The 12,639-nt window shown below is 46.0% G+C and overlaps 1 protein-coding gene across 2 annotated transcripts in view; it reads left to right on the top strand.

The window, feature by feature from the left end:
* Nucleotides 1-12,639, top strand: part of LOC133514058 (CDK5 and ABL1 enzyme substrate 2-like) — a 44,098-nt gene that overhangs the window by 19,167 nt on the left and 12,292 nt on the right. For both annotated transcript variants that reach the window (XM_061845337.1, XM_061845328.1), the window contains exons 2-5: nucleotides 2,689-2,784; nucleotides 7,399-7,476; nucleotides 9,456-9,558; nucleotides 9,646-9,814. In XM_061845337.1, coding sequence (XP_061701321.1) covers nucleotides 2,689-2,784; nucleotides 7,399-7,476; nucleotides 9,456-9,558; nucleotides 9,646-9,814 — 446 coding nt within the window. The remainder of the gene's footprint in view (nucleotides 1-2,688; nucleotides 2,785-7,398; nucleotides 7,477-9,455; nucleotides 9,559-9,645; nucleotides 9,815-12,639) is intronic.

Here is a 12,639-nt window from a genome sequence, read left to right as displayed (position 1 = left end):
ATTTCCTTTACAAATGTACTGGGTGAGGCTAGTAACCAGGTACTCTCGGTAGCCCGGGAATTACGGTAAATGATTGTATTTAGTAACACAATTGAATCACCATCACACGAGAATTGCCGTAGCATTGGCAAGCAGAGTAGCCGAAAATAACTCACTAGCATGCTTTCGACATGACATCGCACGTCTTGTCAAGTGTGAGAAGTCATCAAACTCACCTTTTGGCATTTTCAGGCAATAACTGTTAGGAAAGAGATTAGCAAAGAAGAAGTGGGATACTGAGAGGACTGAGGAGAGGCGAAAGGAGTACATCGAGATGCGACGTAGGGCAAAGGTAGAGGTGGCAAAGGCTAAACAAGAGGCATATGAAGACATGTACACCAGGTTGGACACGAAAGAAGGAGAAAAGGATCTCTACAGGTTGGCCAGACAGAGGGATAGAGATGGGAAGGATGTGCAGCAGGTTAGGCTGATTAAGGATAGAGATGGAAATGTGTTGACTGGTGCCGGTAGTGTGCTAAATAGATGGAAAGAATACTTTGAGAAGTTGATGAATGAAGAAAATGAGAGAGAAGGAAGAGTTGAAGAGGCAAGAGTGAAGGACCAGGAAGTGGAAATGATTACTAAGGGGGAAGTCAGAAAGGCACTAAAAAGGATGAAAAATGGAAAGGCAGTTGGTCCTGATGACATACCGGTAGAGGTATGGAAGCAATTTGGAGAGATGGCTGTGGAGTTTTTGACCAACTTATTCAACAGAATACTAGCGGGCGAAAAGATGCCTGAAGAATGGAGGAAAAGTGTTCTAGTTCCCATTTTTAAGAACAAAGGGGATGTTCAGAGCTGTGGGAACTATAGAGGAATAAAGTTGATGAGCCACACAATGAAGTTATGGGAAAGAGTAGTGGAGGCTAGACTCAGGTCAGAAGTAAGTATCTGCGAGCAACAGTATGGTTTCATGCCTAGAAAGAGTACCACAGATGCATTATTTGCCTTGAGGATGCTCGTGGAAAAGTACAGAGAAGGTCAGAAGGAGCTACATTGTGTCTTTGTGGATCTAGAGAAAGCCTATGACAGAGTACCAAGAGAGGAACTGTGGTACTGCATGCGTAAGTCTGGTGTGGCAGAGAAGTATGTTAAAATAGTACAGGACATGTATGATGGCAGCAGAACAATGGTGAGGTGTGCCTTAGGTGTGACAGAGGAATTTAAGGTGGAGGTGGGACTGCATCAGGGATCAGCTCTGAGCCCCTTCCTGTTTGCAGTGGTAATGGATAGGCTGACAGATGAGGTTAGACTGGAATCCCCTTGGACCATGATGTTCGCAGATGATATTGTCATATGCAGTGAAAGCAGGGAGCATGCAGAGGAACAATTGGAAAGATGGAGACATGCACTGGAAAGGAGAGGAATGAAGATTAGCCGAAGTAAAACAGAATATATGTGCGTGAATGAGAAAAGTGGAGGGGGAAGAGTGACGCTACAGGGAGAAGAGATAGCGAGGGTGGACGACTTCAAATACTTGGGGTCAACAATACAGAGCAATGGAGAGTGTGATCAGGAAGTGAAGAAACGGGTCCAAGCAGGTTGGAACAGCTGGCGAAAGGTGTCTGGTGTGTTATGTGACAGAAGAGTGTCTGCTAGGATCAAGGGCAAAGGTTACAAAACAGCGGTGAGGCCGGCCACGATGTACGGATTAGAGACGGTGGCACTGAAGAAACAACAGGAAGCTGAACTGGAGGTGGCAGAAATGAAGATGTTGAGGTTCTCGCTCGGAGTGGGCAGGTTGGATAGGATTAGAAATGAGCTCATTCGAGGGACAGCCAAAGCTGGATGTTTTGGAGACAAGATTCGAGAGAGCAGACTTCGATGGTTTGGACATGTTCAGAGGCGAGAGAGTGAGTATATTGGTAGAAGGATGCTGAGGATGGCGCTCCCAGGCAAAAGAGCGAGAGGAAGACCAAAGAGAAGGTTTATGGATGTGGTGAGGGAAGACATGAGGGCAGTTGGGGTTAGAGAGGAAGATGCAGGAGATAGGCTAAGATGGCAAAAGATGACACGCTGTGGCGACCCCTAACGGGACAAGCCGAAAGGAAAAGAAGAAAGAAGAAGAAGGCAATAACTGTTAGGTAATACAGGAAACGTAGACTGCGCGGCCTATTAGCAGCCACGTCAGGAGAGGAAAAGCAACACCTTTTTATTTTCAATTTGACTTTTCGCCTCGTCCGAGGTGCGTTCGTGGACCGCCAACGCAACTGGACAACTCGATCTCAGATGGAAAAAAAAGAAACACCAACTTAACCTAACAACACCAACATAGCGCAAGATAGTGCCAAAGTGATATTTTTATTGCTTTGAATGGGTTCAAAAATAGATTTTCAGCAAATAAAAGAGGATGCAAAATGCCGTATGAATTCGTATACAGCACGGGTGTCAAACCCAAGGCCTGGGGGGCCAGATCCGGCCCGCCACATGATTTTCTGTGGCCCGCGGAGGCAAATGATGTGTATCAACTCTTTTTTTTTTTTTTTTTTGCTAAAATCCGCACCAAAACTTCCCATCGTCATAACCTAAATGATAATATTGAGATATTTTTATGTTGCCAAACATTAACAAGGGTTGAAAAACGCGTTCCCTTGATTTGTGATTCCAAAACTCTTAATTCACTTTTTTTGTTTTCCTTTTTAACTACAGGACCCGAAACCTCTCGGGCGGTTCTCCCAGGCCGCGGCACGCCAAGAAAATCCACTTCATCAAAAACATGAAGCAGTACGACACGAGGGGCAGCAGGTAAGACCACTCATTAAACGACAGCGGCACCCGGAACCAAACCATTTACGGCAATACGAGCCTCACGTTTGCGCTGGAGGGGAAACGAGGACATTGACGCTCCTTTTAAAAGCAGGGCTACGGCAAGGGACCGAAAGGGGGACTTTTATTTTTTCCTTTAAAGCCAAAAACACGTGAGGCCGAGCTCAAGTTAGCCAAAAATCTCTGCCAAGCTCAGTCCGGCGCAGGCAGCCAAAATGCTCTGGAGCGAATGTTTGCAGCTCTCCCACCGTGGACTCACTGAAGGAGTTCTGGGACCTCTTGTGAGGTCTGGGCGGAAGAGGAGAAGGGCTAAAACCTTTTCTGTTGCTGGTCCCACGCTGCTCCACATACCACATACTGGTGGTCAACTGGTCATAAAACCCTTTGTCTTTAAACACGCCTCAAAGGGAAGTGGTCGCAACTTTGTTATACTTTAAATATGTATATTATGTTTGGTTGAGGCTGCATTTATCCTAAAAGAACTACAGTGATCCCTCGGTTCTCGACCGCAATACAGAAAACGGTTTGAAAAGTGAATTGTTCGAAAACCAAATCAACGTTTCCCATTACAATGAATGGAAAGAGAAATAATGCGTTCCGAGCCTTAAAAAATATGGCTTTTTAAAGCCTTTTTTTTTTTTTAGCTTTTCCTGACAATAAAGTGCATAGTAGAAATACATGTGTAGTTTAAATACTTTATATAATAAAATAATTTAAGAAACATTTATTTTTTGCTTAAAATGTATGCTTTAGTAGCAAAGCACGCTCGGCCGGGAGAGCATCGCCGTATCTGTAGCGGCTCGGCCCCCAGTCTCGTAAATGTTTTTATGAACAAAAGTGCAGAATAACTCTAAACAAGCGACTTGCCTTCTTTGGAGCCACGATTGGGGGTTAATACGGTCGTCCTCGATAAGAACAAAAAAACGTCACGACCGGGCTGTGTACAGAGGCTGCGTTATACAGAATAATAAAAGTGCACTGGTTGCACCGCACGCGTTATGTTATGTCCAGGTTTTTATGGGGTTTTTTTTTTCGTATTGAGAATAACAAAACGCGTCGCGGGTGGGTCAACTGTTTGCGCCGCGCGCGTTATGTTATTTCCGTTTTGGGGTTTTTTTTTCGGCAGCGTGGGAATTCACAACAAAGTGCGTCGCGGGTCAGCTGGTCGTGTTATTTCTGGTAAATATTCATAAAGGACAAGTTGAACATTGGACAAATCCGCGTATCATGGCGGAATCCTGCGTCATTCAAGCTAGTAGAAACCTTATACCAGGGGTGCTCAATGCGTCGATCGGAATGACCGGTTGTTACATCCAATGGCACAATTCACATACGTACTGTAAAAAATGAAACGAAGAAGCCGCTGGTTTCCTTTAGGCAGCACACGGAACTTTCTCTAACAACGCCCGCTGCTCCGCCACTCCCAGTTTACCTTACGCCCTTTCCCCCCTGGTCTTAAAGACGCACACTCGTAATTACATCCTGGCATCCTTAACGTCGGTAGCTCGCGAAAGTAGATCTTGGGGTAAAAAAGTCTGGGTACCCCTGCCTTATATAGTACAGTATTGCCCTTATAGCCACCAACATTAAAACACTCCTCTGAAAATTATGTTCAATCGTGTTTAAAATGTTTATCATTAATGAAAACGGCATCGCAGAACGGCAGCTCGCCGGGATTAGCGGCTAGTGGCTACGAAAGCCGTTAGCCGCTTCTCGTTCCTTGCCCCTCGGCCGTCGCGAGTACGCTGGCGACCGCCGGCGGGCTCGTTTTCAAAGGCAGTTCAAGAGCCGAAAAGGAATTTGCGCGGGACTATCTCAAATGCTAACAGCCTTGCGTGGTTCTGATCTGGGTCTGTCAACGATTTGACCACCGTGGTGGGCTGTTTACGTCAATTAATTATCACGTTGTATTCTTATTTCACGGAGACAATCTTAATCGAAGCAGTCTGTTTTGACGCACGCTGGCTTGTTTTTGGTTCCCCAGCTTTGTTTTTTTACGGATCAAACTAACAAAAAAGACAACCAGGCAGGATGCGGTATAAACAACCAGACCCGACGCAGGCATTCTGTGGACAGGCAAGAAATAGATGTGAATTGTATCATTAATACCGTATTATTCCTGCATTTATTCTTGCATAAAGCGCCTCGGCGCGTTCCAAGCCGCTGCTTTGTCTCCGATTGTCAGCGCGTTCGGATCAATTCTTCCTCCATTGTATTCTATTCTTGTTCTTCCTTTGCAGACGGAACGAATCCGACCTCTGGGTCAGGGGATCGAGATTGATTTGTTCTGTAATAATAGGCGACGAAAATAGCTCGAACAATGCGCGTCGGCGCTGCGGAGCCGCAGTCGGCTGTGTACTCGCATGGAACATGTGGTGAAAACTGGATTACATCTAGTAAAAGTATTCGCAGCCCTGTTCAAAGGTCAGGTTTTATGATATCAAAACACTTTAATGTGACCGACAGTAATCCTGTTCAACCCACTTAAAAAAAAAAAAATAAGTCTTTTAAAGATAGAAACTGCAAGTATAGTGAGATATTGTTTGCAAAAGTGTGCACACCCACTTGTAATTGGAGAAGTGGCTGTGTTCACAATTAACCAATCACATTCAAACAAAATGTTAAATGGCAGTCAAAACATAATTTCAGCAATTTCAAATACCTCTGATGAATGCCAAGCAAAGTTCAGATTTTTTCGTAGGCTTTTCCTGACATTTTTCAGACTATAACCCATTTTCATAGAGCGAGTTTCTGTAGCCGGGGATAGGATCGCCAAGGTCACATTGCACCCGAGTCGCATCGGTGCAGACCACCACCAGGCCTTTGATCCCCACCTCCAGGCCTGGCTCCAGATAGTCTGGACAAGGGAAACCAAGATCCAGCATTTCCACTCATCATATGGGTTTTAGAGTCGTACTTTGTCTGGCCCCTTACCTAACGTTAGCGCAGCGCTAACAGGGCCAGTTAAATAAAAACATACCGGTAAAAAATCACTGAGACGCGGCAGTAACACAGCACCAACACGCTAGCACAGTGCTAACAGGGCCGGTAAAAAAACAAAAACAAAACAAAAAAAAAAAACATACCGGTAAAAATCACTGAGACACAAAAGTAGCACAGCGCTATCAGGGCCATTTAAGAAAAAAAAAAAATACCGGTAACAATCAATGAGACATGGAAGTAGTACAGCAGCAACATGCTAGCACAGCGCTGACAGGGCCGGTTAAATAAAAACATACCAGTAAAAAGTCACTGAGACGCGGCAGTAACACAGCAGCAACACGCTAGCACAGCGCTAACAGGGTCGGTTAAATAAAAACATAGCGGTAAAAAATCACTGAGACGCGGCAGTAACACAGCAGCAACACGCTAGCACAGCGCTAACAGGGCCGGTTAAATAAAAACATACCGGTAAAAAATCACTGAGACCCGGCAGTAACACAGCAGCAACACGCTAGCACAGCGCTAACAGGGCCGGTTAAATAAACACATACCAGTAAAAAGTCACTGAGACGCGGCAGAAACACAGCAGCAACACGCTAGCACAGCGCTAACAGGGCCGGTTAAATAAAAACCTACCGGTAAAAAATCACTGAGACGCGGCAGTAACACAGCAGCAACACGCTAGCACAGCGCTAACAGGGCCGGTTAAATAAACACATACCAGTAAAAAACTCACTGAGACGCAGCAGTAACACAGCAGCAACACGCTAGCACAGCGCTATCGGGGCCGGTTAAAAAAAAAAAAAACATACCGGTAACAATCAGTGAGACATGGAAGTAGTACAGCAGCAACATGCTAGCACAGCGCTATCAGGGCCGGTTAAATAAAAACATACCAGTAAAAAGTCACTGAGACGCGGCAGAAACACAGCAGCAACACGCTAGCACAGCGCTAACAGGGCCGGTTAAATAAAAACATACCGGTAAAAAATCACCGAGACGCGGCAGTAACACAGCAGCAACGTGCTAGCACAGCGCTATCAGGGCTGGTTAAAAAAAAAAAAAACATACCGGTAAAAATCAGTGAGACATGGAAGTAGTACAGCAGCAACATGCTAGCACAGCGCTTACGCTAGCGCAGCGCTAACAGGGCCGCTTAAAGAAAAACATACCGGTAAAAGTCACTTCCTCGGCACGTATATTCCACTGGTCTCACTCTTACCTTTTCCGCTCAAGTGCGGCCGTTAGGAAAAAAAATGCACAAATGAACCGCATCACCGCATAAACCGCAGGGTTGAAAGCGTGTGAAAAAAGTCGGCCGGAAATTATGGTACATCCCAATTGTTTTTTTTTTTTTTTTGCTCTTCGTGGAATATGCAGTTGTGCGTTAAAATGCACTGCGGCTGTCATAAAAAAAAAAAAAAACCCCCGCGGAAGTCTACTGCCACATTTCCAGTTAAAAGTCAAATCCCCACAGACGGCCTGGTCTGGACTTTCCCACGCATCATGGGAACCTGTCTGTGTGTGTGTCCAGAGCCAGGAAAATGCAAAGAGTCTTTTATCGCAGTTCTCAGACCCGCATCATTTCAGCGAATGTTCATAACCGATGGAAGGAAGCCGAACGGCCAATGTGCGTTTTCTTGCTTTCAGGATCGTGCTGATCTGCGCCAAAAGGTCCCTGTGCGCCGCCTTCTCGGTTCTGCCGTACGGAGAGAGCTTTTACCTCAGGTACGCACAGACACACAAACGCCTTCACCGTAGGTCACGCTGAACAGAATCATGTATTCCGTACTAAGAGATATTACGATCCATCCCTCCATTTTCTTAGCCGCTTATCCTCACGGGGGTTGGTCGGGGTTTACAGTGGGTATGTAGACGTGAAAATAAAATGTAAATGTTACGTTAGAAGTTAGAGACGAGAAATGATAAGCGAGAGCAGTTGAGTGTTCCTGCAACAGGAGAATCTTTGCCGATCAGACAATTCCATCCATCCGTTATCTTTTGCCACTTATCCTCACGAGGGTAGCGGGGGCAGTGCTGGAGCCTATCCCAGCAGTCAACGGGCAGGAGGTACACCCTGAACTGGTCGCCAGCCAATCGCAGGGCACATAGACTCAGTCGCACTCACAATCACACCTTGGGGCAATTTAGTGTCCAATTCATTTATTTATTTTATTTTTTTTAACTTATGTCGTGAAATTCGTTAAGTTGACTGGAAGTCAAAATACCGCCAGCGTAAAATCAAAAGCAGAAATATGAGTGCGTCTATATCTGCACAAGGTGTCTTATTTTGAGACTTCCTCAATTCACCAGATCGAATCGGAGCTTTTCGAGTGAACGCCACGTTTGTTGTTTATAATAAACGATACGTTGTCAGAAATGCGTATCGGTCAACCTGCCGTGCTTTTTGTTTTTAAAGAACTGCAAGCAGTCGAAGTCCAGTACAAATATGTCCGCCTGCTGACAGAGTGGACATTTTGGGCTAATGCTAGTGTTTTGAATGTTCGCTTAGCGACGTGATTCAGCTAATAAGCTGTACTGTTTAACAAATACATTTTATAAACTATATCGATTGATGTAAAACATGATGGAAATTATAAAATGATATGCCCGAAATCTACTGTAAATAAGTACCGTAATTCCCAGTCTACAGAGCGCACCTGGATATAAGCCTCGGAACACAGAGTTTAACGCTAGCACGGTGTTAGCGTTAGCCTGGTGCTAGTGTTGGTACGGCGCTAGCGTTAGCATGGGGCTAGCGTTAGTGCGGCGCTAGCGTTAAACTCTTTCTGTGTGCCGAGGCTTATAACCAGGTGCGCTAACGCTAGCGCCACGCTAACACTGGCGCCGCATCACCGCTAGCCCTAAATGAACTGTAAATAAGTACCGTAAATCCCGGCCTACAGAGCGCACCTGGTTATAAGCCTCGGAACACAGAGTTTAACGCTAGCACGGTGCTAGCGTTAGCGTGGGGCTAGCGTTGTTGCGGCGCTACTGTTAGCGTGGGGCTAGCGCTAGTGTAGCAGGGTGGTCCAGAAAGCCTGTACGTCATTTCTTCTCGAGAGGATTTTCATACCCGGGGTTCCAAAAAGCCATAAACGTCAAAATCGTGTTTTTTGGTGAAAAAAACGTTGGGTCCGTGTCGGCTGCCGTTTTTTTTGTCATGAATAACACACTAAAAATCATGCATTTCATGATTGAATAGAACAGTAGGTGGGACATGACACGATTACTGGTATGTGTGGAAATATTTGACTGATATAATAATACCTCGGTTTCATTATTTTACTATATTGTCACACACGCACGCGCACACGAGGAGCTCAAGTACGTAACTCGTGCGCAACATTTCTAACGGCCACCGCTGACTTGACATGCTCGGCGGGGGGGGGGGGGGGGGATGATGGTCATTCATCCTTGAACCTCTAAAAATACATATTTTTTTTTTTGGATGACTCCTCATCGGACCCTTTGTTGATATGATTCATCAAAGCGAATTGCGGCATTGCCCCGATTTAGCATTCCTGCAATTCCGAAACTGACGTGCGTCCAAGCCGCGTGTTTGGCAAGGGCGCGGGTCATAATTACCATCTTTACAATTCATGCCTGGACTTATTCTTTTACGTCGGGATCCACTTTCATCGACACTGAACTGAAACGCTGCTCTTGAGTCAAACGAATGTTTTTGTCTCACTTTGTGCCCCTAGCGAGCCAATGTTGACACACCCCCGGAGGAGACACTCGTCCGGGAATATTTCCACCTCCTTGGAGATGGGACTGGAGGGTTTCCACTTAGAGACGTACGGCAGGGTACGTCGCCGAGGCGCCAACCCGTGTCAGAATATTCCCCCGTTATCCGCCTGATCCTCTTTTTTTGTTTTTTGTGTTCCGTCTCAGTCGGTGTCGTACGCCCAGTTCCTGTACCCGACCAACGCACTGGTCAGGCAGAAGCCGTCTTCCGCCGGCGACCTGACGCTGCAGATTCCCGCGCCAAGGAGCTCTCACGGCGTGCCGGCCAGGAGCCTCCCCTCGAGTCGGCTCAACAGCGCCGTGGGACTCGACCTTGGTAGAACGCGCATATGCTCAAGTCGCATCTTTGTTTTCCGTATACATGCAGTGAAGAAAATAAGTATTTGAACACCCTGCTGTATTGCAAGTTCTCCCACTTAGAAATCATGGAGGGGTCTGCAATTTTGTCCACTGTGCGAGAAATCATCTGAAAAATATGATTTTTTTTTTCTTTAACGATTTATTTGTGTGATACAGCTGCAAATAAGGATTTGAACACGTGCCTATCATCTAGAATTCTGACCCTCAAAGACCTGTTAGTCCGTCTTTAAAGGTCCACCTCCACGCCATGTATTATCCTGAATCAGGTGCACCTGTGTGAGGTCGTCAGCTGCTTAAAGACTCAAACTGGGCGACGGAGAAATTGCCAAGCAGCTTGGGGGGAAAAAAAAAAGGTCCACTGTTGGAGCAATCATTAGAAAAGACGGTCAGTCTTAATCGGAGTGGAACCCCATGCAAGAGATCACCTCGAGGGGGTCTCAATGATCCTTAGAAAGGTGAGGAATCAGCCCAGGACTACACGACAGGACTTGGTCAGTGACCTGAAAAGAGCTGGGACCACCGTTTCCAAGGTGACTGTTGGTAATACACCAAGACGTCATGGTTTGAAATCATGCATGGCACGGAAGGTTCCCCCGCTTAAACCAGGACATGTCAAGGCCCGTCTTCAGTTTGCCAATGACCATTTGGATGATACAGAGGAGTCATGGGAGAAGGTTTTGTGGTCAGATGAGACCAAAACCAAACTTTTTGGTCATAATTCAGCTAACTGTGTTTGGAGGAAGACGAGTGATGAGTTCCATCCCAAGAACACCGTCCCTACTGTGAAGCATGGGGGAGGTAGCATCACGCTTTGGGGGTGTTTTTCTGCACATGGGACAGGACGACTGCACTGTATTAAGGAGAGGATGACCGCGGTCATGTATTGTGAGATTTTGGGGAACAACTTCTTTCCCGGAAGATGGGTCCCGGCTGGGTCTTTCAACATGACAATGACCCGAAGCACACAGCCAGCCAACCAAGGAATGGCGCCGTAAGAAGCATATCAAGGTTCTGGCGTGGCCTAGCCAATCTCCAGACCTAAACCCAATAGAAAATGTTTGGAGGGAGCCTAAACTCCGTGTTTCTCAGCGACAGTCCAGAAACCTGATCTGTGTGGAGGACTGGGACAGAATCCCTCCTGCAGTGAAGAACTACAGGAAACGTTTGACCTCTGTAATTGCAAACAAAGGCTATTGTACCAAATATTAACATTTCTCAGATGTTCAAATACTTATTTGCAGCTGTATCACACAAATAAATTGTTAAAAAAATCATACATTTTGGTATCTCTCTGATAGTGGACGTGCACCTATGATGACAATTTCAGACCCCCTCCATGATTTCTAAGTGGGAGAACTTGCAACATAACAAGGTGTTCAAATACTTATTTTCTTCACTGCAAGAAACTTCCATAATTTGAGGACAATTTCGAAAAAGAACAGACCATTTTTTTTTGATAATTTTGACCTCAGGAAAAATACCGTAATCATAATTTCATTCATCCAGCTCACCCGTTGACGCCGGTAGACTTTTATGGCGTATTCTATTTGGCGCAGCGTACATTTTTAATAAATTTGGCACAACCTGGTTGCAGATACTCAAGCAGCAAACACTGTGCATTTAAAAAATAGAATTTCAAATCAATAAACATACATTTCAAATTTTTACACGGAATTAATTGTAGCATTACAGGAATTACAGAAACAGTTTTTGTAATTTAATGCTGATTTTATTTTCATTTTTTTTTTGGCTCAAAAGTACATTCTAGTTGTTTTAGCATTTTTCCCAACTGCTCAAAAATAAACTTTGCTATATCCTGTAATGAGCAATACACCATAATAATCATAAAATTTGTCAGCATAGCGTCCACTTAACCCAAAATATGCTGCAGGACCTTCTCAGCCGGCCCATATTGGATCTTTTTGAGCAGGTAAAGCGATCGAAGGGTGGAAGAAGGTTGGAGCGAGGGAGCGGAAAAACACGGGAAGGATGTCAAGCCCGAAAACAAACGTGAGGAAGTTCTGTTATTGCCGCAGCTGCTCCGGGGTGTAAACGCAACATAAGTCGCACATGGGCGGCCGCAGAGCTTTGTTATTAGTCACCGAGTCCGGAAACCTTCATTAACATCACGCAGCTGCGCGCGTGCGGCGGTGCGCTCGTTCGACATTTTATACTCGCCAAGTCGCAGTGTTGCATTTTTATACCGTAGATATGAAGTAAATATGCATTGCCGGAATGAGTTTCCTCCGCGGCGTGTCCGGGTTCTCCCTTAGAGAACGGGCGAGAAGCTCGGTCATCCGGGAGGGGCTCGGTGTCACGTTGAGAGGAGCCAGATGAGGTGGCTGGGGGATCTGATTCGGTCGCCTCCCTGGTGAGGTGTTCCGGGTACGTCCCACCGGGAAAAAGACCCCGAGGACGACCCAGGACACGCCGGAGAGACTATGTCGGGAACGCCTCGGGATCCCGCCGGAAGAGCTGGAAGAAGTGGCTGGGGAAAGGGAAGTCTGGGTATCCCTGCTGAAGCTACTTCCCCCGAGACCCGACCCGTAAAACCGGTAGATAATGGATGGATGGAGGGATTATTATTGGTGGATCAGCTCGTAAAGCGTCGGCCTCACAGTTCTGAGTACCAGGGTTTGATCCTGTTCCCGTGCCTGTCTGGGTTTTCTCCGGGTGAGCACTCCAGTTTCCTCTCACATCCCAAAAAACATGCAACATTAATTGGACGCTCTCAATTGCCCCTAGGTGTGATTGTCGCTATGTGCCCTGCGATTGGCTAGC

Source organism: Syngnathoides biaculeatus, chromosome 2 (genome assembly GCF_019802595.1).
Source record: "Syngnathoides biaculeatus isolate LvHL_M chromosome 2, ASM1980259v1, whole genome shotgun sequence".
Lineage (NCBI taxonomy): Eukaryota > Metazoa > Chordata > Actinopteri > Syngnathiformes > Syngnathidae > Syngnathoides > Syngnathoides biaculeatus.
This window is presented reverse-complemented; position numbering and strand designations above follow the sequence as displayed.